At 42.2% G+C, this 26,040-nt stretch overlaps 1 protein-coding gene across 5 annotated transcripts; it reads left to right on the forward strand.

Moving 5' to 3' along the window:
* Window positions 1-3,459: 3,459 nt before the first annotated feature.
* Window positions 3,460-22,848, forward strand: LOC141735508 (sorting nexin-18-like). 5 transcript variants are annotated; one of them, XR_012584756.1, is made up of 4 exons: window positions 3,460-5,224; window positions 9,176-16,744; window positions 17,986-18,077; window positions 21,755-21,870. XR_012584756.1 is itself a non-coding variant. In XM_074568406.1 (2 exons), the coding sequence occupies exons 1-2, from the start codon at window positions 3,667-3,669 to the stop codon at window positions 22,006-22,008; spliced, it is 1,842 nt and encodes a 613-aa protein (XP_074424507.1). In that variant the 5' UTR covers window positions 3,460-3,666; the 3' UTR covers window positions 22,009-22,848. The 5 variants fall into 5 exon arrangements, 3 of the variants coding, with proteins under 3 accessions (XP_074424507.1, XP_074424508.1, XP_074424509.1); XR_012584757.1 differs by lacking the exon at window positions 9,176-16,744 and having other exon boundaries at window positions 21,755-22,848; XM_074568406.1 differs by lacking the exons at window positions 9,176-16,744; window positions 17,986-18,077 and having other exon boundaries at window positions 21,725-22,848.
* The last annotated feature ends 3,192 nt before the right edge of the window (window positions 22,849-26,040 follow it).

Consider the following 26,040-nt stretch of genomic DNA (forward strand, 5'->3'; position numbering starts at 1 on the left):
ATTAATCGCTTTTGGCATAGCATGTCTCATTCCGAATAACAACCATCTCTGATATCTGGTTAAGAGCCCCCGGGGTCCTGGTTGATTGGGGTCCTGGTTGATTAGGGTCCCACCCCGGGTCCATAGTAGGAAAATTCTGATCCCCTGTTCCCTGCAAGTCTCCATTAGCATGTGCCCTCTCTACCTGTTTCCGGGCTACGTTCAATACCATGCCCTTTTCTGTACTGTCCAGTAATGTTTCCAAAATCACCTGCAGATCATTCCAGTCAGGGTCCTGGGTCCTAATAATAGTCTCAAATACCTTGGCCACCTTCTCTGGATCCTCCCTGTAAACTCCCGCTGTTTCCTTCCAAGACCGCAGGTCTGTTATTGAGAACGGTACCTTTATTGTTACCGGACCATTATTTCTGACTCCCTGTCTTAATGGTGCCGGAATAACCCCCTCCTGTCTTCCCCTACTTCTGTCTGCAATTGGGCTAAATCCTTCTGCCCCTTCATACTGCCTTTCACCATCCCGGCTGTGACTTTGCCTTCCTCTTGCCCTTTGTCTTGGGGCCACCATTAACTCTAAATCATCCTCCTCCCTCTCACATTTGAGGCATCTTTTCCCAATGCTACATGCCGAACAACACCTCCTCAGGTTTTTATTCCCTCTTTCTTTTTCCAGTGCCAGGGCCATAGGGTCCTGTGGAGTTCGCCCACAATCCTTCTGCCACTCTGGGTGGTTTCTTAAAGTGAAAAACAAATCTACATACAGTACTTCATCCCATTTGTTTTCCCTCCTACAAAATAACATAAGCTGTAAAATTGTATTATATTTTAAAGTCCCATTTCTTGGCCATTTTTCTTGATCTTCTAAAGTATATAACGGCCACCAATTGTTACAATATTCAATCAGTTGCTTTCTCGTGAACGGGTCCCCTCCTATTTGTTTCCAATGCTTCAGTATACAACCTAAAGGAGATTTTTTCAAAATCCCCCCTTCCGCTGATGGCTTGCTACCCATTATAGGATAGTACTAGTATAACGAACAACACAAAACACAAAGAAAATGACAACTGAACATAGCACTTATTACACAAGACAAAATAACAAAACCTTAGGGCCCGAACCTTTTATACCAGACTTTTGCTCTTGGTGCAGGCCTTCCCTGCCTGGTGTTGAGAGCAATACCTTTAAGCTTATCACCCGGGTTTCTCACAGACTTTCGTCCGGTGAGACCAACTCCTTCCCTTAGGTACCTTTATAGCCCAACCCTGCGAGGCTTTTGCCTCGCCTTACGGGCAGGCAACCCTTAATGTTCCTTAAAGAAAAGAATGCCTTTACCTTTCCAGGGGCCTTGCTCGGAGCTCTTTGGTCCGGGGGTTGGAGGTTCTCCCTGAGAATCCCTCGGTGCCATCTGGAGGTCCTGCGATCCCACGGATCGGTCGAGATTCAGAGGCAGAGTCCCACCTGGGTCGCCAGAAACTGTCACTGCAATCAGGAATGAACTTCCTAACACCGATGTCGTCTTAAGAAGCAGGCATTCTTTAATTCGGTGCCGGGGAAATGGGGGATCTCTCCACCTAACATGTCCACCGAATGCGAGATTCACAGAGACTTATATCCATACAGAATATGCATGGTCATTACATTTCCCAGCACTCATTGCCATATTCATTACATTTCCAGAACTCATTTCCATATTCACATCACCTTGGCACATGCGCATTAAGTCTGTTAGGGGCTTCATGGTAGGTTTTGGGTGGTTCCTAGTGGTGTACGGTGGCTGGTTTGAGCTGGTAATAGAGGAATCCCTTTGTGTGGATTGAGGAAGATAAATGCAGAAGCTTTTGCAACTCCCCCATTTATTTTGCAAGCTTGTTATCGGTCCCTCCAGTCTCTTCAAGGGTGTGGTATTCTTTGCTGTTTGTTCTTCACAAGGAGTTACATTTACCTATTTACCAGACTCTCAATCCCTGGTTGTAACAACAGGAGTTATGAGGGCAAATGATCAGGGCAGGGAAAAAAACACAGAGATGAGACTGAGGCTGTTCCACAGAAAACCAACATAAGCAGCATGATCACATTTTTCAAGAGGGATAAAATACACATTATCCACAACTAAAATACATGCTTTCCTAATTCTAACCTTACTTTTCTTGCTTCTTTGTAAGCAAGAACCAGCTGGAGGAGGACCACCAGAAACAGTGTAACCTTCCCATAGCATCTGCGTAATACACCTGTTATCAAAGACAGGCCTCTGCTTTGTTTCTAAAATGATTGTTTCTTACTAACCTTCTTACTGTGTGAGAAAATAGCTAATTACTGACCTTCTTACTGTGTAAAAAAAATAGTCACTGAGCTGATGTACAAATAGTGATAATGAGGAGACAGCCAGAAGTAGCTAATCACCAAGGATGGGATAACAAGAAGTAGTTAATCACTTCACAGTTCTTCTATACATCAAGTATGTATTCCTATACCAATTAGGACAGAGCTGTGGCTACTTCAAAGAACATCCTTATTATCTTCAAGAGGTTGGCAAACTTACAGCAAACTTCTACTGTCCTGAGATGACTCAATACCTTAAAAGGATAACGTGAGGAAGGGTCTCCTTACCCAAACGACCACCGAGACACTCACGCTTGCGCAGAAGTGTTTTGCCGACACAGCAAAATTTGATACGCATGTGCAAAAAGGCTATTCGGTCATCCTAATGAATATGTAAGCCTAGGTGGAGTTATGTATTAGGCAGGCAGAATTATGAGAATCTTTTGTGTATAAATAATGGGTGAATGTCCCCAGTAAAGTGTGCTAATTTGTGTGTTTTCCCCCTAGCACCTGACGTCGAATAAAGCAATATCTCCTCTCTAAACTACTTTTGGTTTCGAGAGCTTTTATTTCAGGTAACACACCTGCTGCAGAAAAGTCCAAGAAGCAATGGCATAAATTCTTCCTTCTCACAACATGGAAACCCTGAAAAGAAAACAAAGCATCTGAGAAGACGCACAAGCTTCTTTGCCAAACCTGGAGAAGTGCTGAAACATCTTTGAGGGGGGGCAGAAGTAATCATGCATTTGAGTCGCGGAAATCTACGGACTTACGAAAATTTAATCAACAGATTTAAAGAGGCTGAACTTGCAAGTATTACAACCTGTAAAACTTGGTATAAAACACTCAAAACACGGCATTTTGGAAACGCTACCAGATTATAACCGTGTTATTATTCTGGCCGCGAGGCCGGGGTGCCTTTCTCGGGTGAGGGCAGAGGCCGCGGAGGGGAGGGTGAACAGGGGTACGGACAGGGTTTGGCACCCACCCTGCGGCTGGTCGGACGTCAGAGAGCGGGCGGGGAAGCGCCGTGCCGGGCCGGGCCCATCGATGGGGGCGGCTGCTCTGCGCTCGGCTTTTCTGCCCTGTCGCTCGGCTCTGGATTAGCGAAACTGGCGACGTGGGACGATCGCCGGTCTGGCCCCCGCGTGTGAAGGGGGTGAAGCCGAGACTCGGAGCTGGCTGCGCCGCAGCGCAGCGGCCGCAGCGTCCCTGCCGTCGGGACGCGGAGGCAGGGGGCAGCCGCAGTATTCTCCTGCTGCAGTCCCGCCGGCGCGGCGCGGTGAGGGGCGGCGGCACCGCGGCGACACCGCGGCGGCGGGGAGCCCTGGGGGGCGGTTGGGCGGTGGGGCCATGGCGTTGCGGGCCCGGGCGCTGTACGACTTCAGGTCAGAGAACCCGGGGGAGATCTCGCTGCGGGAGCACGAGGTGCTGAGCCTCTGCAGCGAGCAGGACATCGAGGGCTGGCTGGAGGGCGTCAACAGCCGCGGCGACCGCGGCCTCTTCCCGGCCTCCTACGTGCAGGTTATCCGCGCTCCGGCCGCCGAGCCGCCGCCGCCCGCCCGCTACGCCAACCTCCCCGCTGGCAGCTTCGAGCCGCTGCCGCCCCCTGCCGCCTTTAAGCTGGCAACACAGCAGGCACCTCCGGCGGCGGCGCCTGAGCCCTTCTCGCTGCCTCCCGCCGCCAGATACCCCTTACCGCTGGCGCCCTATGGCGGGTCCTACGAGCCCAGCCAAGGTAGCGATGACGACTGGGATGATGACTGGGATGAAAGCTCCACGGTGGCCGATGAGCCAGGCGTCCTGGGCAGCACCTACCCCAACTACAAGGTGGCGGGCAGCCAGGCCTCTGGCCGCTACTGCCTGTCCACGGGGTCTGAGCTGTCCCTGAGTTCCCGCAGTGACCACCTGGCAGGCCACCTGCACCTGCCTGGCAGCAGCACCAAGAGCTCAGCCACGGTGAGCCGCAACCTCAACCGCTTCTCCACATTTGTCAAGTCTGGTGGGGAGGCCTTCGTGCTGGGTGAGGCATCGGGCTTCGTGAAGGATGGGGACAAGCTGTGCGTGGTGCTGGGCCCCCGTGGCCCCGAGTGGCAGGAGAACCCTTACCCCTTCCAGTGCTCCATCGAGGACCCCACCAAACAGACCAAGTTCAAGGGCATGAAGAGCTACATTGCCTACAAGCTGGTGCCCAGCCACACTGGGCAGCAGGTGCACCGTCGCTACAAGCACTTTGACTGGCTCTACGGGCGCCTGGCTGAGAAGTTCCCCGTCATCTCTGTGCCCCACTTGCCGGAGAAGCAGGCCACTGGCCGCTTTGAGGAGGACTTCATCTCCAAACGTCGCAAAGGCCTGGCCTGGTGGATGGACCACATGTGCAGCCACCCTGTGCTGGCTCAGTGCGATGCCTTCCAGCACTTCCTCACCTGTCCCAGCACGGATGAGAAGGCCTGGAAACAAGGCAAGCGCAAAGCTGAGAAAGACGAGATGGTGGGTGCCAACTTTTTCCTGACCATCAGTGTCCCCACTAGCACTGGGACCGACCTGGATTTACAGGAGGTGGAAAGCCAGGTGGATGGCTTCAAAGCCTTCACAAAGAAGATGGATGAGAGCACCCTGCAGCTTAATCACACAGCCAATGAGTTTGCCCGCAAACAAGTCACTGGTTTCAAGAAGGAATACCAGAAGGTGGGGCACTCCTTTAAGTGCCTCAGTCAGGCATTTGAGCTGGACCAGCAGGCCTTTTCGGCCGGCCTCAACCAAGCCATAGCCTTCACTGCAGAAGCTTATTATGCCATTGGGGACCTCTTTGCGGATCAGCCCCGGCAGGACCTAGATGCTGTGATGGATTTGTTAGTGCTGTATCAGGGGCATTTGGCCAACTTTCCAGACATCATCCATGTCCAGAAAGGTAACACCCTTACGTGTTTTCTAAAATGATGAAGTTTTATGTATCTGTAGTATGCACACAGATACAGAGACAAAGGGCTAAATTTGCTCTGCATCTGGCTTGCTGACCTTGGGTTAAATCTTTCAGTGTTTACTCGGGTAAACTGTTGCTAAAAATACAAAAACCACATCAGTGACAATTTGCATTCTGTGCCAAGGGTCTAGACGTTGTTGGGAATTTTATTGGTCATAGTTTTGGCTGTGTATCTCTGAAAGAAACCACATCTGCCTATACTGCTGATACATTAAAGATTAATGAGCTTGTTTACAAACCCTGGAGATCAAGTGGTATGAAACCATCTATTACTCTTTGATGTATGTTATGTATCTTAAATCTCTGATCTAGTAGATAATAAATATGAAGTAATCTGAAGATGGAGATACTCCGATTGACCACCTTGTTTGAGGTGTGCATGGTGGTGTGTGTGTTTTATAGTGTCAGACATTTAGATGAGATGTTTAAAGCTGCTGTGGTTTGTCAGTTCGGCCATGCATTAAACTCTCTTGGTGCCTTTGTGAGGATGATGGTTTGCCACAATGTTCTTAGTTGGAGTTGTTCATCCTTTGCCCTTGTTATCATAAACAGATGTTGCTCACTTGTTATCCTTTTGTCATCTTTCTAGCTGAAACAGCACTTCTGAGGTTCAGGTTGCTGTTTGTATGGCACTTTGTGATCCATCGGAAATAAAGAAACTCCAAAAATTAAAGAATCATCAGCTATATAACTAGTGACACTTGTTCAGATAAATAGACGTTTGAAGCACTATATATGTGTAGCTGATTTCCCGGTTGTGAAGTTAATACTATTAATACATTCTTCACCATTGTGAGACTAGCCCATCATTCATTCTTTTTGCTGGTATATATGATCAGGGATGTGTGGGGATTAGAGCTGTAAAAGAGACCAAGAAAACATCACATATGTTGTACAGAAATGGGTGTGTGTAATAGTTATCTGAGAAAATGAGTGAGCTTCTTTATTGAAAATTATTTTGGAGCTTAATAAGTGGTGTTCTGCACCTCAAGAGGCAGAGCTTGAATTGTCACCCATGGTGAATCAGTCTTTTGTGCCCTTACGTGACATTTCCAAGGTTTTTGCATCTGGAATAGTACCTTGAGTTTTACGATAAAAGAGTTGGAAGAGTTTTTTCAACAGATCAAAAAGGCAGGCTTTTGGGAGGTATGCATTGTTGCCGGGAAAAACTGAGGAGGCAGTGTTGGTACAAAGTGCACAGTTTGTTGTTATTTTAAAAAGTAAGCTTTTCATTAAAATTACATGCATCAAAGTCAGATTTCCACTCTCCTGTCAAATCTTGAAAATTGTGAGTGGAAACTGAAATAATCAATATTATTTTTAAGAGAAAAGGGAAATGTGCAATCTAACCTTAGAGGAGTTGTTCTGTTAGCTGCTGTGGCATTGTGTTCTGATAACAACTTTAAAGTATTTTAAATTCGGAGAGAAGGATGACCTTGGTAATGCCTTGTGTTTGGGAATAGGAGATTTTAAAGTGAGCTGTCAACTAATAATAGGATTATTTGTAAGCTTCTGTGAAAAAAAAAAACAAAAGGAAAGATTTTTTTATTAGGTGGAGTAAAACAGCAGATGATATATACTATTTAAATACTATATCCTCAAGCTTTAAGACTATATAGAGTTCTTCATTGTAATATTTTGGGAGCGTTTTTTGAGGAGAGGATTTGGAATAATAAGATATGCGTTTGACTCAACCCATATTTCCTTCAACTTGCATGTCTCTGTTTCCTTTATAGTTCTGTTTAAATTTGCACTTACTGGTTAGGTTTATCATGCTGAACCAGGGGAAGCTCATCTAAATGAGCTTCCACTAGAGCAGTGCATGAGCATGATGTATGTAGAGCTGATTTTGTGCCAGAACACTGTCCTGGAACTGGTTGGAGAAACGTACAGCCGGTCTGTGTGCAGGTGTTAATGCTCCAGCACTTCTGGGCTAACACTGCCTTCACTACAATATTATCTCTGGTACATACTTGCCATCAGAAAACGTCATGGGCTTGAGATATTGGTCTCTTGAGTGTCCATGTTCATCACAGGAATAGGATTAGAGCCAGGTTACATGTTTGTTGTTGTCATTCCCTTTACAAAATAGGCAAATTGGAAGAAAACTTAGAGGAAGATGTTTTTTACCCCCAGTATATTGCTGGTTTATTACTTTTAAGAGTTACCTGTAGCAAGGTATAACTTTTCAGTTCCTAATTGTAAACTTCAGATGGAAATATGAACTGTTTGATATTCTTACAACATAAGAGCTTTCTTTTAAATTTACTAACTGGGATAGTTGTCAGTATTTGAGAATTATTGTCTGTATAGACCAAAAAAAAATCAGTTGGTGATAATAGATCATCTGAAAAATAGAGCTGATGTGTCTTTCTTTCAGTGTTTTTTTTTTTCTAGTGTACAACTTCATGCAGTAAAATGACCCCAAAGTGCCCTTAGAAGTGGTAGAAACAGTAGGCTACTTGACATATTGCTTACACGGCCGTGACTTTAAAAAGATGAACTCTGAAGTTAGGAATACTTCTCCATTTTTCTTCTACATAGTGCAAATGTATTGTCCACTTGGGATAAAAACCAAAGCCTTTTTCAGACTCCATTTCTATATTATCCCAGACCTGAGAAGGACCAAAAAATAAAGGCTGCTGTGCTCCAAACATACCCATATCTGTGGGTAGAATATTAGACTGCCTTGTCCTGTTATGGATTTGCTCTACTGCAGATGGTTGAACAGCTGCTAAATGTGATTTGGAAGTGTGTTTTGTGGTATGTCTGGGGGTTTTGAATCATTTCTGCAACTTTTCTTCTGCAAAAAGAAGGCCAGAGAATCTCTGAGCCAGAGACAAAAATTTCCCTCTGTTTGGGCTTTATCTTTTCTCTTAGAATTATGAACCAAAGCCATGTAAACCCCGCTATTGCCTTGTCTGTGTATCAGCAGGAAAATGTGTTAACCGTTGTGCTTTTAATTGCCCTGGGGTTCAGGTCTTTCTGCCTCCTGTGTTGAGGACATCATACATGATCTGAAGTGTGCAGAAAGGGATTGTCATTTTGGTCACTTGTGTAAAACATGTGAACCAATGGACTGTGGGAATATTTTCAAACTGCTTATTTTCTTATTAATATTGTAAGTATTTTATGAAATGGCAATAACTTCAATAGGAGATTTTAAAAGATTCCTCTCCTTCATCTTGTGCACCCAGTGTTTAAGGAATTTTCTGTGAGGGAAGGAAGAATTGAAGTTTCTGGTCCAGAAGAGACAGAGGAAGGATTTGAACTCTGACACGCCAGTTGAGGACCAACTTCTGGTTTAGTAGGCTTGAAAACTAAGCTGCACTTTTGTTATTTCTTTTGCGGAACTGGTGTATCTTTCAAGAAATACTAGTTTCAGTTGCTTTAATTTCAAGAAGAAAAGCAGCCTCCCAATTTCATTTATAATGGATAATGGCTTCTTTTCTGTTTAAGGTCTACTTGTGGAAATTCCCTAGGCATTCTTGGCAAAATAATTCCTAAATGTTAATTGCTAGAGCTTCACTCAACTGATGAGATCTTCTGACTTACATAATCTTCAACATAAATGCTCACTGCAGGCCCATGTAGGTTCAGGTTCAGAAAATTTATGCACATGTGAGAATTTGAGATCGTGTATGCTAGTACCGTAGCTCATGCTGGTCTGGCTATCTTGTCTTGATATTTGCTTAGTGAGAGTAGAGAAGTTATGGGGTTTGGGGTTTCTTTCATTCAAGTTTTATTTGAGGAATTACTATAATTGGCCTCTTGTGATTCCTGAAAGTGGAAGAAATACTGACTAACTTGCTGTTTCATCTCTGCTTTTCAGATTACTCCTTTCTCTTAACATTGTTTCTCTTAACATTCTCTTAACAGCCTCTTTCTGGGCTGCGGGTGCACATTGCTGGCGCATGTTGATGAGAAGCTCAACATGACCCGGCAATGCATGCTTCCAGCCCAGAAAGTCAACCGCATCCTGGGCTGCATCAAAAGAAGTGTGGCCAGCAGGTCGAGGGAGGTGATTCTGCCCCTCTACTCTGCTCTGGTGAGACCCCACCTGGAGTACTGCGTCCAGCTCTGGAGTCCCCAACATAAGAAGGACATGGACCTGTTGGAGCGAGTCTAGAGGAGGCCACGAAGATGATCAGAGGGTTGGAGCACCTCTCCTATGAAGACAGGCTGAGAGAGTTGGTGTTGTTCAGCCTGGAGAAGAGAAGGCTCTGAGGAGACCTTATAGCAACCTTCCAGTGCCTAAAGGGGGCCTTCAGGAAGGATGGGGAGGGACTCTTTATCAGGGAATGTAGTGATAGGATGAGGGGTAATGGTTTTAAACTGAAAGAGGGTAGATTTAGATTAGATACTAGGAAGAAATTCTTTACTGTGAGGGTGGTGAGGCACTGGAACTGGAGGTTGCCCAGGGAAGTTGTGGATGCCCCATCCCTGGAAGTGTTCAAGGCCAGATTGGATGGGGCTTTGAGCAACCTGGTCTAGTGGGAGGTGTCCCTGCCCATGGCAGGGGGGTTGGAACTAGATGATCTTTAAGGTCCCTTCCAACTCTAACCATTCTATGATTATGATGTTAATGCTCAATAAACTTTTGGTTATGATTTTTGCAAAACAGATTTGAGAAAGTGGCCTAAATGTTTTCTAAGATGTAGGCAGCAATTCCATTTCCTCTGCATGCCAAGATTTAAAAGAATTATTTTAAAAAATATCTGAATGACCCTTTTGCTTCTTGATCACCATTTGTGAAAAGTAAAATAAGGCAAATGGTCTTATTTACTTGAAGCAAACTTAATTCTAGGAATGTCTAAAGAATGTTTAAAGAATGTGCTGGGAGTGTTTTTAGAATATCTTACAAAATTATAGGCAAAAAACACATTCCAGCTGTGAACGCATCAAAATTTTAAGCATTGAAAAACCCCAAACAACACTGAAACCTGGAGCTTTCTATAACATTTTCATCTAATTATTTTTTTTGGGGGGGGGGTAATGTGTGTTCATAAATAAATCAGACTGGTCAAAATTCACACCTAAAATTTTATATCACAATTTAAAAGCAGTGCTCTTCTCTTGCTTGCTTTCTAGCCTTTTAAATTTGTTGTGCAGACATGTTTTTTCTGTCCCTATTTTTCCTTTATCCACTTTTTTTTTTGTGTTCCCTCCATCCCTCACATACATACACTTTGCATGGGGTTCAACTCGGGTAACTTTACTGTCTAAGAGCTAGGCACGTAATCCTAGCCAGATGACCCTCACAACAGTAAAAAGAGATGGGTACCTACATTTCATCTGTTTAAAGACTTTGAAAAAAGATGGATTGCTCTAGGATGACCGACTGTTGTATTTCTTGCCCTCTCAGCCTCCCCATTGCTGTTACGGCAGTGATGTAGTGTTGTCTGCTTGCTGCTGAATCACCCACCATTACCTCCCAGTAACCTGAAGGAAACTGAGACTTTTAGATGGCTAAAATATAAAAAAATCTAGAAACTGTATAAAATTATAGCTTGCTTGGTGTGTGTAAATCACACAGAAGACAACAATGAGCAAGACTAAAATTGAGCAATGGCCTTACTTGAAGAAGATGAAACAGGGGAAAAAAATTTGACTTCCATGTCCTGTCTACCTAAAAGATGCATGGGTCATCTTAAGTATGTTTGTTTTTTCTCTTTTCCTCTCCCTCCCCCATCTCTTCTTACCTTACCTTTCTAAAGGAGCAAGATTCATGTAGTCATGATGTGTTTCTCTTTCCTGTTACCTTTTGGAACCCATTAGCCTGATATACAAATTTGATGATGGAGAGATGTTTCATAGCTGATAAAATCCCAATGATTTTTTTTGAAAACAGCTGGTAGCAGAGGAAGAGTATAACTGTTCCTCCCATGGGAAAGACTGCATGCATTACTGCACACCAGAAAGTCTATCCAGACTGACCACTTAGTCCCAACAGGCCAGAGAAGTTTTGATCAGAGCTCACACCCATAGATTTGACCAAAGGCAGTACATTGTCAGCTCTTGTGCTCTTACAGGTACTTGTTCACTGCAGGCATTAGGGCTCTGTCTACTGGGAAAACCTTGTGGACAGCTAGAGAGTAGCAGGACAGTGTAGATATTGAAGAAGTAAAAATTATGTTGTAGAAAGAAGAAGTCATTTTATTTCAAAGACTATGTAATACCTTTTCAGCTTGAAGCTTATGAAGACTCTAGATGGTGAGATGGTTCTCTTCTTGCAGCTGAGAACTCCAGGTCTTGCTAAAAGTTCTTCCATCCAAACAGGGAAGACAAGAATTGGTAGACTGAAAACAGAAAGTAGCTCCCAGAGCTCTTCCAAGTCTTTGTAAACACATTATTAAAAACAAACAAGCTGGCCAATTTTTCTATTTTGCAAGTCACCTTTGAAACAAGAACATGTTTCAGCCTTTCCAGTATCTTTCCATCACTTCATTGTTAGGCTTTGTTTGAACAGTTAAAATGCCAAGTTAATGTGTGTAGACTGTATATACTCATCCATCTGGTACCTTACTTATTTTAAACTGCCTTGTTCAAATAGCACAGAATTTGAAATTCTGATTTAAAAAAAAAAGGAATCACATTTGGCTTAGCCCCCAAAATATTAGTTTTATCAGCAGACTAGAGCAAACAAATGGCAAACACTTTCTACACAATCTTGTTTATATCTTTCATGAAGGCCATGAGAATTTAAATTAAAAATAAATAAAAAAACCTAGTGAAAAGTGTGTTTTGGAGTGGATGTTTCATGAAATCAGTAACAGAATAGATACATTTAAACAATCTGTTCAGATCTTGTCAGTGATTGTTCTTGTAGCAGAGCAGGGAGAAGAGATGATTTCAGCCTTTGTTTTAGGTAGGTACACATCATGGGTGGATAACTTCTGTAATCACATTAACTGAACTACCCTCTTTATGCCTACATGCAATTCTTTCATAACAATGTGAAAAGCAGATTCATGCTATGATTCATGCTATGATTCATGTTACATTGCATATTTGTCCCATGGTAAAAAGCAATTTGCTATTCTTTTTTTTTCAGACTTACCTTTTTGAATCATTATATGCATGAATAGCTATGCCAGCTAACTGACAGTATACTGAAGAAAGATCAATTTTCTCAAATATCATGATAATGACACTACATTCTCAAGTTGCTTGCAGTTTTATATAAGTCCAAACTCAAAGGGGTAGATCCCTTCCTACTAAAAAGGCAAACAGTTCTCTTCTGCCTTTATAATGCTATAATATTCTCTCTGTATTATAATATGTACTATATTAATAATTTAATAAAATTCCTGTATCTACAATTTTAAATTAATAAACATATAAGATAATGACATATAATACATAGCATTTCTTATATATAATATGAATGTAGCATATTATTATAATGTTCACATGGTCTGCTTTTGAATTATGTAATATATTTCAATTAGTTACATTAATTATGGTTTACCTTGCATATTTTTTCTGCAACAAGGAATCTACTTCTTTTTGTCCTTACAGAGATACTGCAGCATTCACGTTTCTAAGAGAGAGCATTTAAAGGACACTAGGGAAAAAGTGGAATGGTATCTGCATTTCATTTGGATTTTGACTCTTTTCATATGAGTAAAGTGTCTGTGCATGTTGTATTTGCTCATCTTAGGACAGTAGTGGAGCTAAGCAGATGACGATGGAGAAACACCTTAAATTGTGCTCGCTCTTTGCTTCCCTTCAGCCTTACAGAGAACAACATCCAAAAGCAGGTCTTTCATTGCGCCCCAATAAAGTAAGGATGTATGAGTACGTGGAACCTGCATTTATACTTGCTTCTCTTGATAATGGTATATGGATATCGATATGTGGTCTTACCTGCCTTCTCCTGTCCACCCACATCCCATGAATCTCAAGAAAATTTTGAAGAAGTTACCATAACGATGCTTACAGTCATTTTGGCTGTGACTTATATTTGTCTTCTACAGATCCAGAGGAGACATTTCTGCTCATATGTCAGTTTTACTGAAGATTAATTTATATCACACGTGCATGGTATCATTTCTGATTTAGGTTGTTGTCTTGAAGTCAGCATTATGAACAGGGCATTTACAAAAGCTGTTAAGAGTCTATAGCATTATTCTGACAGAAAAGTGCCTGTTCTTAACATCCTAAATGATCAAAATTAGTTTTCAGAACCTATGATAATTACACTGTAATAGACCAACTTAAACTCTGGAAAAACAGAGATTTATCTTAAAAGCCTGTTTGGTGCCACTTTTAGATGTAAGCTAGTAAGAAGTTCTTAAAATCACTGAAATGTTTCATCTTGGTACTTCTGCAAATTGTGATTGCTTAAATTTTCAAGTGTCCGCCCTGAAAAGCATGACTGGCTTTTCAAGGGACAAACGTACTGCATTTCTAGCAACCAGCCTAGTTTAAGTTTCACTCCTTTCTGTACCCTCAGTCTGCAGCATCAGCTGAAGCTGTACCAAAGAAAAACTCCTTAAATGGTACACGTGATCTCATGGACTTTCCAGGCCATGAGCAGCCAGTTTCTCCAGGAGAATGCTGTGGGAAACGGTGTCAGAGGCTTTACTAAAGTCCAGGTAAACAACATCCACAGCCTTTCCCTCATCCACCAAGCGGGTCACCTTGTCATAGGAGATCAGGTTTGTCAAGCAGGACCTGCCTTTCATGAACCCATGCTGACTGGGTCTGATCACTTGGTTGTCCTGCATGTGCCGCAAAATGGCACTCAGGATGATCTGTTCCATGACCTTCCCAGGCACCGAGGGAATATGATGGGCAGCTGAATGGTGTGGAAATGTAAGTTGTTTTACCTTCTAGTAAGTAATGTATAAAATTTTATTTTGTAGCTTGCTGACAGTAGAAAGATGAAAAATTGTTTATTGCACAGGTCATTTTATTTGCACAAGATTTCTCAGGTAAAACTGCTAAAAGATTTTCTTTGTCAAACTTGTGAGTTTCTTTGAAGATCATAGTGTTTTCTGACCCTAGCTGTCCTTCCCTGTGAGGGAGCCATTTCTCAGAGGAGCCTTTGGACTTTGACACAAGGTCTTAGGGGAGGCTGTCGCACCAAAGCTTGTTGGCTGGGGGACTTCTCGAAGGTGGTGGTCAGGAATCTGGCACTCTTTGGTTTTGCCACAGTTACCACTGATGTCAAGGTTGGAACGATCACCCTCCTCGGTTTTTTTTCCCATTCTGCCATTTTTATGGCTGTTGGTTTTTTCAGTATCATTTACGAATAGGGCTTACAAATAGAATAAGTACGGATTTGTGCTTGGAGCAGCTGGTGGCCAGGTGCCCTGTTTCCGTCCCTTGGAACAGTTACTGCTTCTCACCTGCAGCATGACCAGCAGCCCTGGTGGTGTGTCAGCCCACGCATACCTCCCTCCTGGCAGTGCCGAAGCCGGCTGGGGAAAGGCAGAGAGCCTTTCATGTCATGTGAGGAGCAGCACATACTGTTGGGCTGGCACCCAGCTCACTGCTTCACTCTCCCTCCCCCAGCTCCATTAAAAATATATTTCAGAAAATAATGTTCTTTGTAATATATTAAGGAGAACCACAAGGCTAACTTTTTTTGTCTCCTGTGTCTTCTTTCATTCCCTTTGCAGTTTTGCAATAATTCTTTAACTCAAGGTATAGGGTAACAAGAACATGGGTATTTGCTGAAAGAAAGTGTGTTGTATTAATCATAACTGACATACATGTAAACTGTTATCTCACTGCTAGTGAAAGAATTCTGTTTGCTCTGTTTTAGCATAATTAATCACTGAAGTGAAAGAAATATTTGAATAACTAGTGATAAAGGCATTACAATTATATAGGATCTAAAGTTAACGTATTGGCTCCTATAAGCTGGGTGAGTTTTTAAGTTCAGTATTTTGGACTGAGATATTGAAGACATTGATATGTTGGTGACTTAATGGATGATACACATTCCTGAGAGTGACTGACTGAATTGCAGACCTCCCTGATTTCAACAGATACTTAGTGCCACATTCTAGCAATGTTGAGCTGATGCTTCTTTGTGTTTCATCCCATATGCAATTTTACTGTATGCAATTAAATCATTGCTGCTACAGCAGTTTCTTAGATGTTTTTCAGAAAAGAGTGATACAGTTATGAAGCATATCATTAATTACTGCTTGCATTCTTGCATTTTTTAAGAATAGAGCAAGCCCAGCTGTGAAACAGATGTCCACTTTACTAAGCACTGTGCAAATAATGGGCAAAAAAAGACTCCTGTCCTAAAGAATTCCCTTTCTCTAGGCTTGTCTTTATTTGGATAAAGACACAGCTTAAGTTTTGCTCCTGACTACTGCATGCAAAACTCCAAAGCTGTTGTTCAGGTACTTTAGGGAGAGGTGGAGATGGGGCAGTGGAAGATGGTACACTCTTAGCAGGTACTGCTCTTCAACTTCTGATCGCCCATGCTGGCAGGTGCAGGGGAAACCTAGCTTCAAGTGAGACAAAGGAGTTGAGTGAAGAGCAGTCTTGATTGCAGTCTTCATGAGCTGAGCCCTGAAACTTTTTCCTTCTGGTTACATTGCAGGCAGCAACTTGGGTTTATGTTATGAATGCTAAGTGTGAAGAACCAGTGTAGGGCTGGCTGCTGGTAGACTGATCATACCATGCAATTGGAGAGCTTGGAGACACATACACATCAGCATGGGATTACGTGTATATATGCATATGTATTGTGTGTGTGTGTGAAGTAAGTACAAGCTTAAGTACGGATTCAAACCCACCCTCAGTTGACTCTTCACACAATCTCAAAGCATTTATTAGTGTAAAAAACTGCAGGTGATGGGAAAATATATTGCTTGACCCAAACCTGAGTGCTCTCAGGTTCAGGAATTTTTTTTTATTTAATTTTCCTAAATGTATTTGCGTTTTCCTGCCTCATTGCAACCTCATGTTTGCATGTTCAGCTTAGTGACTCAATGCACTTCTTTTTTTATCCTGATAACTCCTCATCACTTGTTTAAGTTGCTGTTTGTATTGTGTGTTTCACAACTTGGAAGTATTTATTTCTAGAAGGAATTTTTACATTGTCCCTGTCTTCTTGGCTGCTAGGACACTGCTATAAATGTCCCTTGTTAAATGTGGTTATATCATTTTGTGTTGTCTAATCTCATACTTCAAAGCAAGCACTGAAACCTGCAAGTTTCTCTTAAGCCCTTAGCAGCATTCAGTGAGCACCACTGTCTGTTTAATATCGGTCTTTGTGCAATGAAAAACAGCATTCACATCTGCTTTCCCCCACCTTTAAGAACAGAAATAGATGTAGCGCAGCTTTTTCAAGTGTTTTTTATGTATTTTGCAGGATTTTTTTATGTATTCCATCCCTATTGGAACAGTGCATTGGCAGATATTTATCCCAGATGTGTATTCAGCAGGAGGTTTCCTTGAGCTAATATGGATTAGGAGGTGACTCCTGTTTCTTTTCCCTAAAATGTGTGTTAGCCTTTTCTAGGGCTGCCATAATTCTGCTTTTGTTTTGAAAGACATCTTGCTTTTTTGGATTGTCCAAACCAATACTTGATGTTCACATCTTTAAATTCAGAAACCAGGAGATGCTTCTGCAGGTGTACTTAGGCCAGAGGGGGCTTGCTCAGCCTCAACAGCCTGTGGGGAAGCTGGGAGGTGCTGGATTAGGTGCTGAGGGCGATGGATAAATTAGTGAGAATGGGGGAGAGGGGATGTTCATGGTGTATGGCTTGGGTGAGATGGGTTAGGAGTTGTGGGCTGGTAGGCATTAGGGGTTACCACAGGCCCTGTCCTCCACTCGGACATCTCTGAGCAAGACCCTTGTTTTCAAGCAAGGGTGCACATAAGGGGCTGCTCTCTGCTCCCCTCTTCCCTCACCCTGTCCTCCTCCCCCCTTTTGCCATTAGAAACATGCATGGATCGTTGCACCTTTGACATCAATGAATCTCTGCTCTGGCTCAGAGTTTTGCTCATGTAGGTTCAAATACAAGGGCTGTAGGCTATGGAGAAGTGTTTTGAGAAAATTCGAGATGAAATGTGGTATGTTATTGTTATGCTGTTTGCAAAGCTGTGCAAACTAAACCCACTTTTTTCTAAGATTTACTAAACTAAGTCTTGCAAACTTCAGTAGATACTGAACAAATTAATTACATTTTAGAACAAATGATCATTTGCTTTTTAAAATAAAGCACATTGGCTTTTTTGTGTCTGCTTTGGGAAGGTTCTTTGATTGTCCTAAAATAAGCTAAAATTTTCCTACTATTAAGTTATTTTAAGGTTAATTGTTTCACTAATAATACAAGACTTCATTTAGAGTCACTTCAAAAAAACAAGCAAGTTTTAGCTTAAGCATATGTATAAGCTCTTTTCATATATTGCTGACCACCAGTTGTAGTCTGCCTAGATTTTAAAGGAAATTCCAGTATAGGACCAGTATGAATCTATATGCATTAAGAGAGCAGTATTAATGGCTGCAAGTTTTCCCCTTGGATTCCTTTCTCTAATTATAAATCTTTTTTTTTTAATGGCAAAAAATGCATAATATGTCTAGTCTGGAGGGTTTTAGTGTTTGGTAATGTATAGTTTTTATTGATGTAAAAGAATTTGAAGATTATACAAGCTCCAGAACTTAGTTATGCTTTCAGCTGCTGATGCTGTAAATTTCTATATTTTTCTTCCAGTGTGGTCATTCTAGAAATGACATCTAAAGCTGTTTCCTACATCACAACTGAAGAGTTGTCATGTTTATTTAACCAGCTCCATCTGGCTTCCAGTAAGTCCCAAATTTCATTTTTTCATAGCTGTGCATGGATTTCTGCTATGCCAACAGAATGGAGAAAATTTTTGCTAAACTTGGTTTTGTTTGTTAAACGAACCATCCTTTTTGCAGAAGAGGGAATTAAATATTTTTCAGATTGTGCCCTACCTCACCTCACAGATTCCTCACTCCTTGAAGGAGAAAATACAGATCTTCTGGCACAGTTCTTCTGCTGGCACCACTGCATGTGGAAAAGGTTTTTCAGTGGTGTTTTTTTGTGCCAGGCTGGAGATGATGAGGTCAATCAGCTGTAGCAGCCGGTGCCAAGCTTTTAGCCACCATGCTGGCAGGCTGTGGGGACTGTGAAGGTGTGGAGCCAGAACCTGCCACCGCCTCGCAGCCCCCGGGGAGAGTCACTGCTCTTGGCCTCTGAGCAGCTCTTCGGCACACCAGGTTCAGAGCATGGCCTCTGCCACTCAAATACTGGTGTCCTTGGCCATGCAGTCTTCAGTTGACACTTACCTTGTTAATAACTTCCCTGCCACAGTTTAAAAAAGAAAAGGAAAATCTGTATGGTCTTTCTACAAGTATGTCACACCGGAGGGGAATTTCTTATGCTCGTGACTCAGAGCTTGTACCAAGATTGCAGACAGGAGATGCCACAAAGAGTGCAGCCTAAATGCAAATTAAGGAGAAAAATATGATTTTAAGAGTAGAGAAGTACTGATAACAGAGGAGATATTTTCTGAGTATTTGCTATTAAAAGCACCCCCTGGCCCAGTTAACAAGTTGTCGTTGAACGGAGGAAAGTCACGTATGCTTCTCTGAATTTAGGAATTCCAGATTTTATTTATAGTGCAAGGCACAACCCCCATTAAATTTCAAAAATGCAACAAACTCTTTTTCCTCAAGTTTGCCAAATCATCTGATATTTTAACTTGCCTGTAGTAAGAGCATATCTTGACCCTCCATTCTACCTGACTGCCTACTGAAGGGTTGGAGATGGGTAGGGGGATGAGATGCAGCAGGCAGGGGAACGTGAGAAGCAGGAAAAAAATGCAGTGAGCAGCAGTTGTGCTGCCCAATTCACTCCCAACTCACTGCCCATAGAGCAAACGCAGACACTGCCATGCACAAAGTCATGTTCCAAATCTGAATTGCAGAGATGTGTCAGGGCACTGGGGGAAAGCATATTCAAAATGGCATATTCAACAGGCACAGGAAGGAAAGGACAGAAGATAATATTACTGCTGATGAACTGCATTTTTACTGTTTAATGGTGTTTACTACATGTGTGGATTCAGGCTGACAAGACGACAAACATGCTTCCCAAGCACATAGAGTGGAGGTTGACCTCCTGAAAGATATAGGTGGAGAAGTTTCTCTGTTAGCTTGCTGGCTAGTGTCACTGTGGGGAGTACAGAAAAGCATTTCTTCAAGGCAATGTGAAGGGAGTCCTGTCAGTGAGCTGTAGTCATTTGCATGGTGTATTGGGTTTGCGTGGCAAGGTTTTGGTAGCAAGTGGGGCTACAGGGGTGATTTCTGTGAGAAGCTGCTAGAAGCTTCCCCTATGTCTGATAGAGCCAGTACCAACCAGCTCCAAGATAGACTCGCCGCTGGCCAAGGCTGAGCCAATCAACAACGGTGGTAGCGCCTCTGTGATAACATATTTAAGAAGGGGAAAACCTGCTGCACAACAGCAGCTGGGAGAGAGGAGTGAGAATATGTGAGAGAAACAACTCTGCAGACACCAAGGTCAGTGAAGAAGGAGGTGCTCTAGGAGCCAGAGCAGAGATTCCCCTGCAGCCTGTTGTGAAGACCATGGTGAGTCAGGCTGTCCCCCTGCAGCCCATGGAGGTTAACAGTGGAGCAAATATCCACCTGCAGCCCATGGAGGACCCCATGCCAGAGGAGGTGGATGCACCCAAAGGAAACTGTGACCCCGTGGAGAGCCCGCGCTGGAGCAGGCTCCTGGCAGGACCTGTGACCCCATGGAGAGAGGAGCCCATGCTGGAACAGGTTTGCTGGCAGGACTTGTGACCCCATGGAGAGAGGAGCCCATGCTGGAACAGGTTTGCTGGCAGGACTTGTGACCCCATGGAGAGAGGAGCCCATGCTGGAACAGGTTTGCTGGCAGGACTTGTGACCTCATGGGGGACCCCGCTGGAGCAATCTGTTCCTGAAGGACTGCACCCCGTGGAAAGGACCCACGCTGGAGCAGTTTGTGAAGAACTGCAGCCCGTGAGAAGGGCCCACATTGGAGAAGTTCATGGAGGACTGTCTCCCGTGGGAGGGACCCCATGCTGGAGCAGGGGAAGAGTGTGAGGTGTCCTCCTCCTGAGGAGGAACAAGTGGCAGAGACAACGTGTGATGAACTGACTGCAACCCCCATTCCCTGTCCCCCTGCGCCACTCGGGGAGAAGAGGTAGAGAATTTGTGAGTAAAGTTAAGCCCGGGAAGAAAGGAGGGGTGGGGTGAAGATGTTTTAAGATTTAGCTTTTATTTCTCATTATCCTTCTCTGATTTGACTGGTAATAAATTAAATTAATTTTCCCCAAGTCTAGTCTGTTTTGCCCATGACTGTAACTGGTAAGTGATCTCCCTGTCCTTATCTCAACCCATGAGCCTTTCGTTATATTTTCTCTCCCCTGTCCAGCTGAGAAGGGGGAGTGACAGAGCAGCTTGGTTGGCACATGGCTTCCAGCCATGGTCAATCCTCCACATATGGTAAGAAGTGTAATATGAAAGGAGAGAGCTAGTTAAGACATTACAAATAGTTGAAGGAACAAGTAACTTAAGTGTGATCATAAAGGTTATAAAAAATGCCATATCACTAACGTCTTGTGAGAAGATAAAAGCTTTATTGGTCTGACTAGTTCTAGTTATATGAATAAAATAGGTATATAATATTTAAGGCAAAGAAGTTGCTCTTATGGGAAATTTAGACATGAACATAAATGTCTAAGACGCATCTTGGTATTCCGTATCACTATGAGTCTGGTTTGGGTGATATTTTGTTTTTGTAAGACGTGTGTGCTTTAATTAGCGCAGGAGGAGGACTGTCGATTCTTTTGCTCTGTGTTTCTTATAACTCTTACAATATTGTGTTAGCTCTACCTGGATGTCTACATCTTTGAAATAAACTTTTAGATTATCTAGTACTCAATAATTAATTTTTGGGTATCTGTAGTGTAAAGGCAGAATGGTGTATCGGCAAGATTTTATGTATTCAGATATCCTTTTGATGTTTCACAAATGTGAAAAGTTGTGATGCTTCACAAAGTCTGATTTCTGAATGAGGCTATTTTTCTGATGTTTACGTAGGCTTAAATTGATCTGACTAGTTTTCTAGTGCTTTCACTTTTTTTTCCACTGCTGGTATATTTATCAGATATTCTCTGAAGGACATCATCTGATTTTTAAGATTGTGAAATAGACATGTTCTACTAACTTTTGCAAACTAGAGCCTTAAAAAAAATGTTCTTTTTAAACAAGATTCACTGTTCTGTGATTTTTGATCTGAAAAAGCTTTTATTTTATTCCTTTTCATTCATATATATATGCACACATATAGATACATTTAGAATGAACCTTCTATGAATCCTTGTTATTATTAAATCACTCGTTAAAGTACAACAATTGAGTCTATATTGTCCTCACAGTTCAACTATTCTGTTTTGTTCTTTACACAGGAGCCCTTACCAAAGTAAAGGAGAGTAAGCGACATGTGGAAGAGGGGAAGATGGAGCTCCAAAAAGCTGAGGGCATTCAAGAACGCTGTAACATTATTTCTTTTGTGACCCTAGCAGAAATTAATCATTTCCATAAAATTCGTGTGAGGGACTTTAAATCACAGATGCAGCATTTCTTGCAACAGCAAATACTCTTTTTTCAAAAAGTGACACAAAAGCTTGAGGAAGCTCTTTACAAGTATGACAGTGTTTAATCTCTGAACTTTTATTTGTGGACTTTCCTCAGTATGAATGTGACTCAAGCAGCAGAGCAAACATTTTTGCTGCTGCTGAAGAACTGTTGCCAGTGGTAGATGGTGGTACAAGGATGGTTTTGTGTTCACCTGGAATCCTGGTTTAATCTCCGATTATGTAGAAAGGAAACAATTACAGGGCTATGTAGTAGAAACAGTACCACGCATTGTAACTGCATTATACTGTGTATGCCTATACTACCATTGTAACTTTTTTGAAATAATGAGTATAGTAATTGCCTTATTACTTTTTGAAATATGGTATTTAGCGAATACATTGTAGACCTCAAAACCTTTTGGATCTTTAAGGAAGTTGGGTAGATAAAAGCCTGCTTCAGATGCCTTTTACTTTCATAGATTTGGATTTCCTAAATTCAAACGATTCTCTGTTTACAGACTCCTAGTAAAGCAGCCATGTGATTCTGTGCCTTTAGACTCTATTTTTCCTTTTCTAGTAAGTCACGTTTTTATGATTGAATGAATGAAGAGTTGATGCCTATAACAGGAACTGATTATGAAACCTCATATTGACTGGAAAAAAATCAGTTGCCATACTTTTTGCACAGCAAGTACTGTCTTACAACAAATGTTGTCTCAAAAAGGAAAACTTAAATCTGTTCACACTTGCCCTGAAAATGGAGCCTACTTGTTACATGTAATAGGATGTTAGGCACATATACAAAAATATACCACTACATATTTCTGAAATTAATATTACAGTGAAGGGTGGTTTTTTTAATATAAAACATTACTGTGAGTGGAAATTTGAAGAGCTAGCCTAATAAAAATGATGTTTCTCAAGGGAATATGAATGCAAGCTGTGTGGCTAGAACATTTTTTAAGTTTGAAATGATCTGCTCATTGTTCATTGCTGATTCAGTTTATCATCAGATTTGCATCTACATTACCAGTTGTCCAAGTTGAGACTTCACTGTGATTCATTAGTTGACTAAGTTACAAATTTTCAGGGATGTTCAGTAATATAAATGATCTGAAATAAGTCTTGGCTGAACTGACTTGGAAAACAGGTTGCATTTTTATAACACTCAAGAATTAACAGTTGTCTTAACTTTTGTATAAATATTTCTGACAAGCAGAGTGCATTTTTATATACGTAAACACTATCTTTTAAAGAGTTTTCTGGCTTATTTACCTCGAATTAAGTCTGAAGTCTGTGTTTATAACCTATCAGTTTCCTTCTTATAGGTCAGCATGAAAGAGGGTTTTTATTTATCCTACCTTTTTTCTCTTAAACGAAAATAACAAAACCTTCCAAGGAAGCAAAATGTTTATTTTTTTTGTTTTAATTAAATTAATCAAAGATAGCTCAAACAAATGAAAGCCTGGAAAAGGAAGTTAAGCAATAGTTACATTTAAGAACAAACCATTCCTTGCCTATGCAACAGAAATGTACAGTTCTTTAGCTCGATCATGTGAGTTTCTGTAACTTAACCCCACACCTCTGTTTTAGAGGAATAAATGTAAGAATGTACTTTTGGTTTTAAGATTTATCCCCAGATGCTTGGAGGTTGCTATTTTGAGCACGTTGCATTTGGCAGTGCTGCTAGAATGTACCCAAAGAAGTAAAATACAGAATAACAAAGAGGAAAAAAACAGTATTTGTAAAAGAAAGGATTTGTAAAAGTGAGGAAAAACTCCATTTCCAGGCTATTAAAAGAGTGCTGTAAACAAGGTTTACCATAATATAAGGACCATAGTCATAGGGCTGGCTTGCTCTTTATCTTCCTCATGGTGTCTTGTTCTACATTCAAAACTCACCACTTCCCTTAGAATCATAGAATCATAGAATTGCCTAGGTTGGAAGGGACCTTTCAGATCATCTAGTCCAACCATCAACCTAACTCTGACAAAAACCATAATAGCTCTTCCCAGCAGAACTCCAGCTTCCCATATGTTGTTTAATTACATGAGATAGTGATGAGCTAGGTTTGAGCGGAGTTGCATGGCTTGTGTTTGCTTAAGACAGATACTGTCTTATTAAATGTCTTTGCAGTAATTAGATCAGACTACAATCAAATTAATTCTATGTGGAGGTATTAAGACCTGTTCAGAAATTTATCTTGTTCCAGTTGAAGTATTCTAGGAGGTTAGTATTAATGACATGTATGTGTCCAGGGAGAAATTAAGCTGTGATATGTATACATACAACATTATCAGATAGGTACAGTTTTCCCAAGTAAACTGTGATGGCCTTCACCTTACTTTCTCATTTGTGAATTTTTGGGGTGGGGGGAGAGTGGGGGTGCTAAATGGTTAAACTTGCTGTAAGAAAAAACTTGACTGGAATCCTGGATCTGAATTGTTGCAGAGTTCGGAAAGGTTCAAATCTTCATCCATATTAGCGTTTTCCTTTTTTCCTCACTCATTATAGAGTTGGAGTTAAACTGATATAGGGCATATATTTCATATATTAGGCAACTGTCACACCATCTATTGGCCAATGTTAACCGTCGCTACCATCTCTTACCACAGCGATAGCAGTCACATAAAACCCAAGGGTCACAATTACCACAGGTGACGCAATGAATATGTTCTACTGGCGTCTCTGCTCTATTGTCCATAAAAGCACTGCATCAGTCCTCCGAATGTTCTTCGGTATGCTGTTCAGGGGAATGATCTAGCTGTGGATTGGTGTTGTGGCCATCCGATTGTGGTAGGGGTTCACGGAAAGGTCGCACGCTCTTCGCTGGGATCCACCTGGGGCCTCGTTCTGTGGAAACACAAGCATAGCCTCTGCCCCATGTGACAAGGGGGTATGGCCCCAAGACCTTACCTGTCTCAGGGTCGCGGATCAGGACTGGAGCTTTTACGCTGGCTTTGAAAGAAGTGTTTGTGTTAAAGTGGCGAACGATCGGAGGGTTGTTATCTATTAAAGAACAATTTAAAAAGTTAAAAACATACAGGGCTTTCTGTAGACGTTCTTCAGGGGTGGCTGTCCCTACTCCCCCTTTCTGTTGCTGTAACAAGCGCTTTAAAGACTGATGAGAGCGTTCAATCAGGGACTGGCCCGTAGGGGAATGCGGAATCCCAGTGATGTGAGTGATCCCCCAAGAGGTAAAAAAGGTTTTAAGTGCAGCCGAGACATAAGCAGGGCCATTGTCTGTTTTGATTTGTGCAGGGATGCCAGGTAAAACTTGTACCGGCAGCGTGAGCATATCGGCCCGTCGATTGCCCTCTGCAATAAACCCAGGTAAAGAGGTGTGCGATCTAACATGTAAAACAAAATAGGGATGTGTTCGAGAGGTTAAAAGGAAAACAAGTTCCTGCAACAAAGCAAACAAATCAGCATGCGAAGTATGACGCAGCACCGAGGCCTCAGCCCGTTCGACGACGCCTGCAACATAAGCAGAATCAGTAATAAGATTCAGTGGTGTAGACCACTTACGAAAAGCTCGAACAACAGCAGCAAGCTCTACGATTTGAGGGGACCTGGAGACTGTCTCAACATCCGACTCCCATTGTTGAGAGCGGTCATTCCACCAGACAATCACTGACTTGTGTGTTTTTCCAGACCCATCGGTGAACACAGTAAGGCCTTGGAGGGGCTGGTGACATCTCTTTGGTATGGATATTAAGTTAAAATGAGCATGTAGAAGCTTGTGGGACGAAGGATGTGAGGTTAGTTGACCCGAATAATCTGTTAAGGCAAACACGAAAGCATCAGACTGTTGGAATAACCATTGTAGGTACATATTAGTTACAGGTAAACAGATAGAAGCAAAGTCCATCCCTGACAGGGCAAGCAAGCGCTGCCGTGCTTTAATTATCAAGGAAGCAAACATTTCATGTTGTGTCCAAATTGTTTTAGTGGGCTGGTTGGGTAAAAAGACCCACTCAATGATTAATAAGGGATCAGGATTGTTAGGGTCCCATTGAAAAATCAAAGCATATGGCTGACGTGCAGGGTTCAAAATAATTAAATTGAAGGGCAATTCAGGCGCACAGCGGTGTGCTTGCCGTGAGGCGATGGCT

The sequence above is a fragment of the Larus michahellis genome, chromosome W, assembly GCF_964199755.1.
Source record: "Larus michahellis chromosome W, bLarMic1.1, whole genome shotgun sequence".
Classification (NCBI taxonomy): Eukaryota; Metazoa; Chordata; class Aves; order Charadriiformes; family Laridae; genus Larus; species Larus michahellis.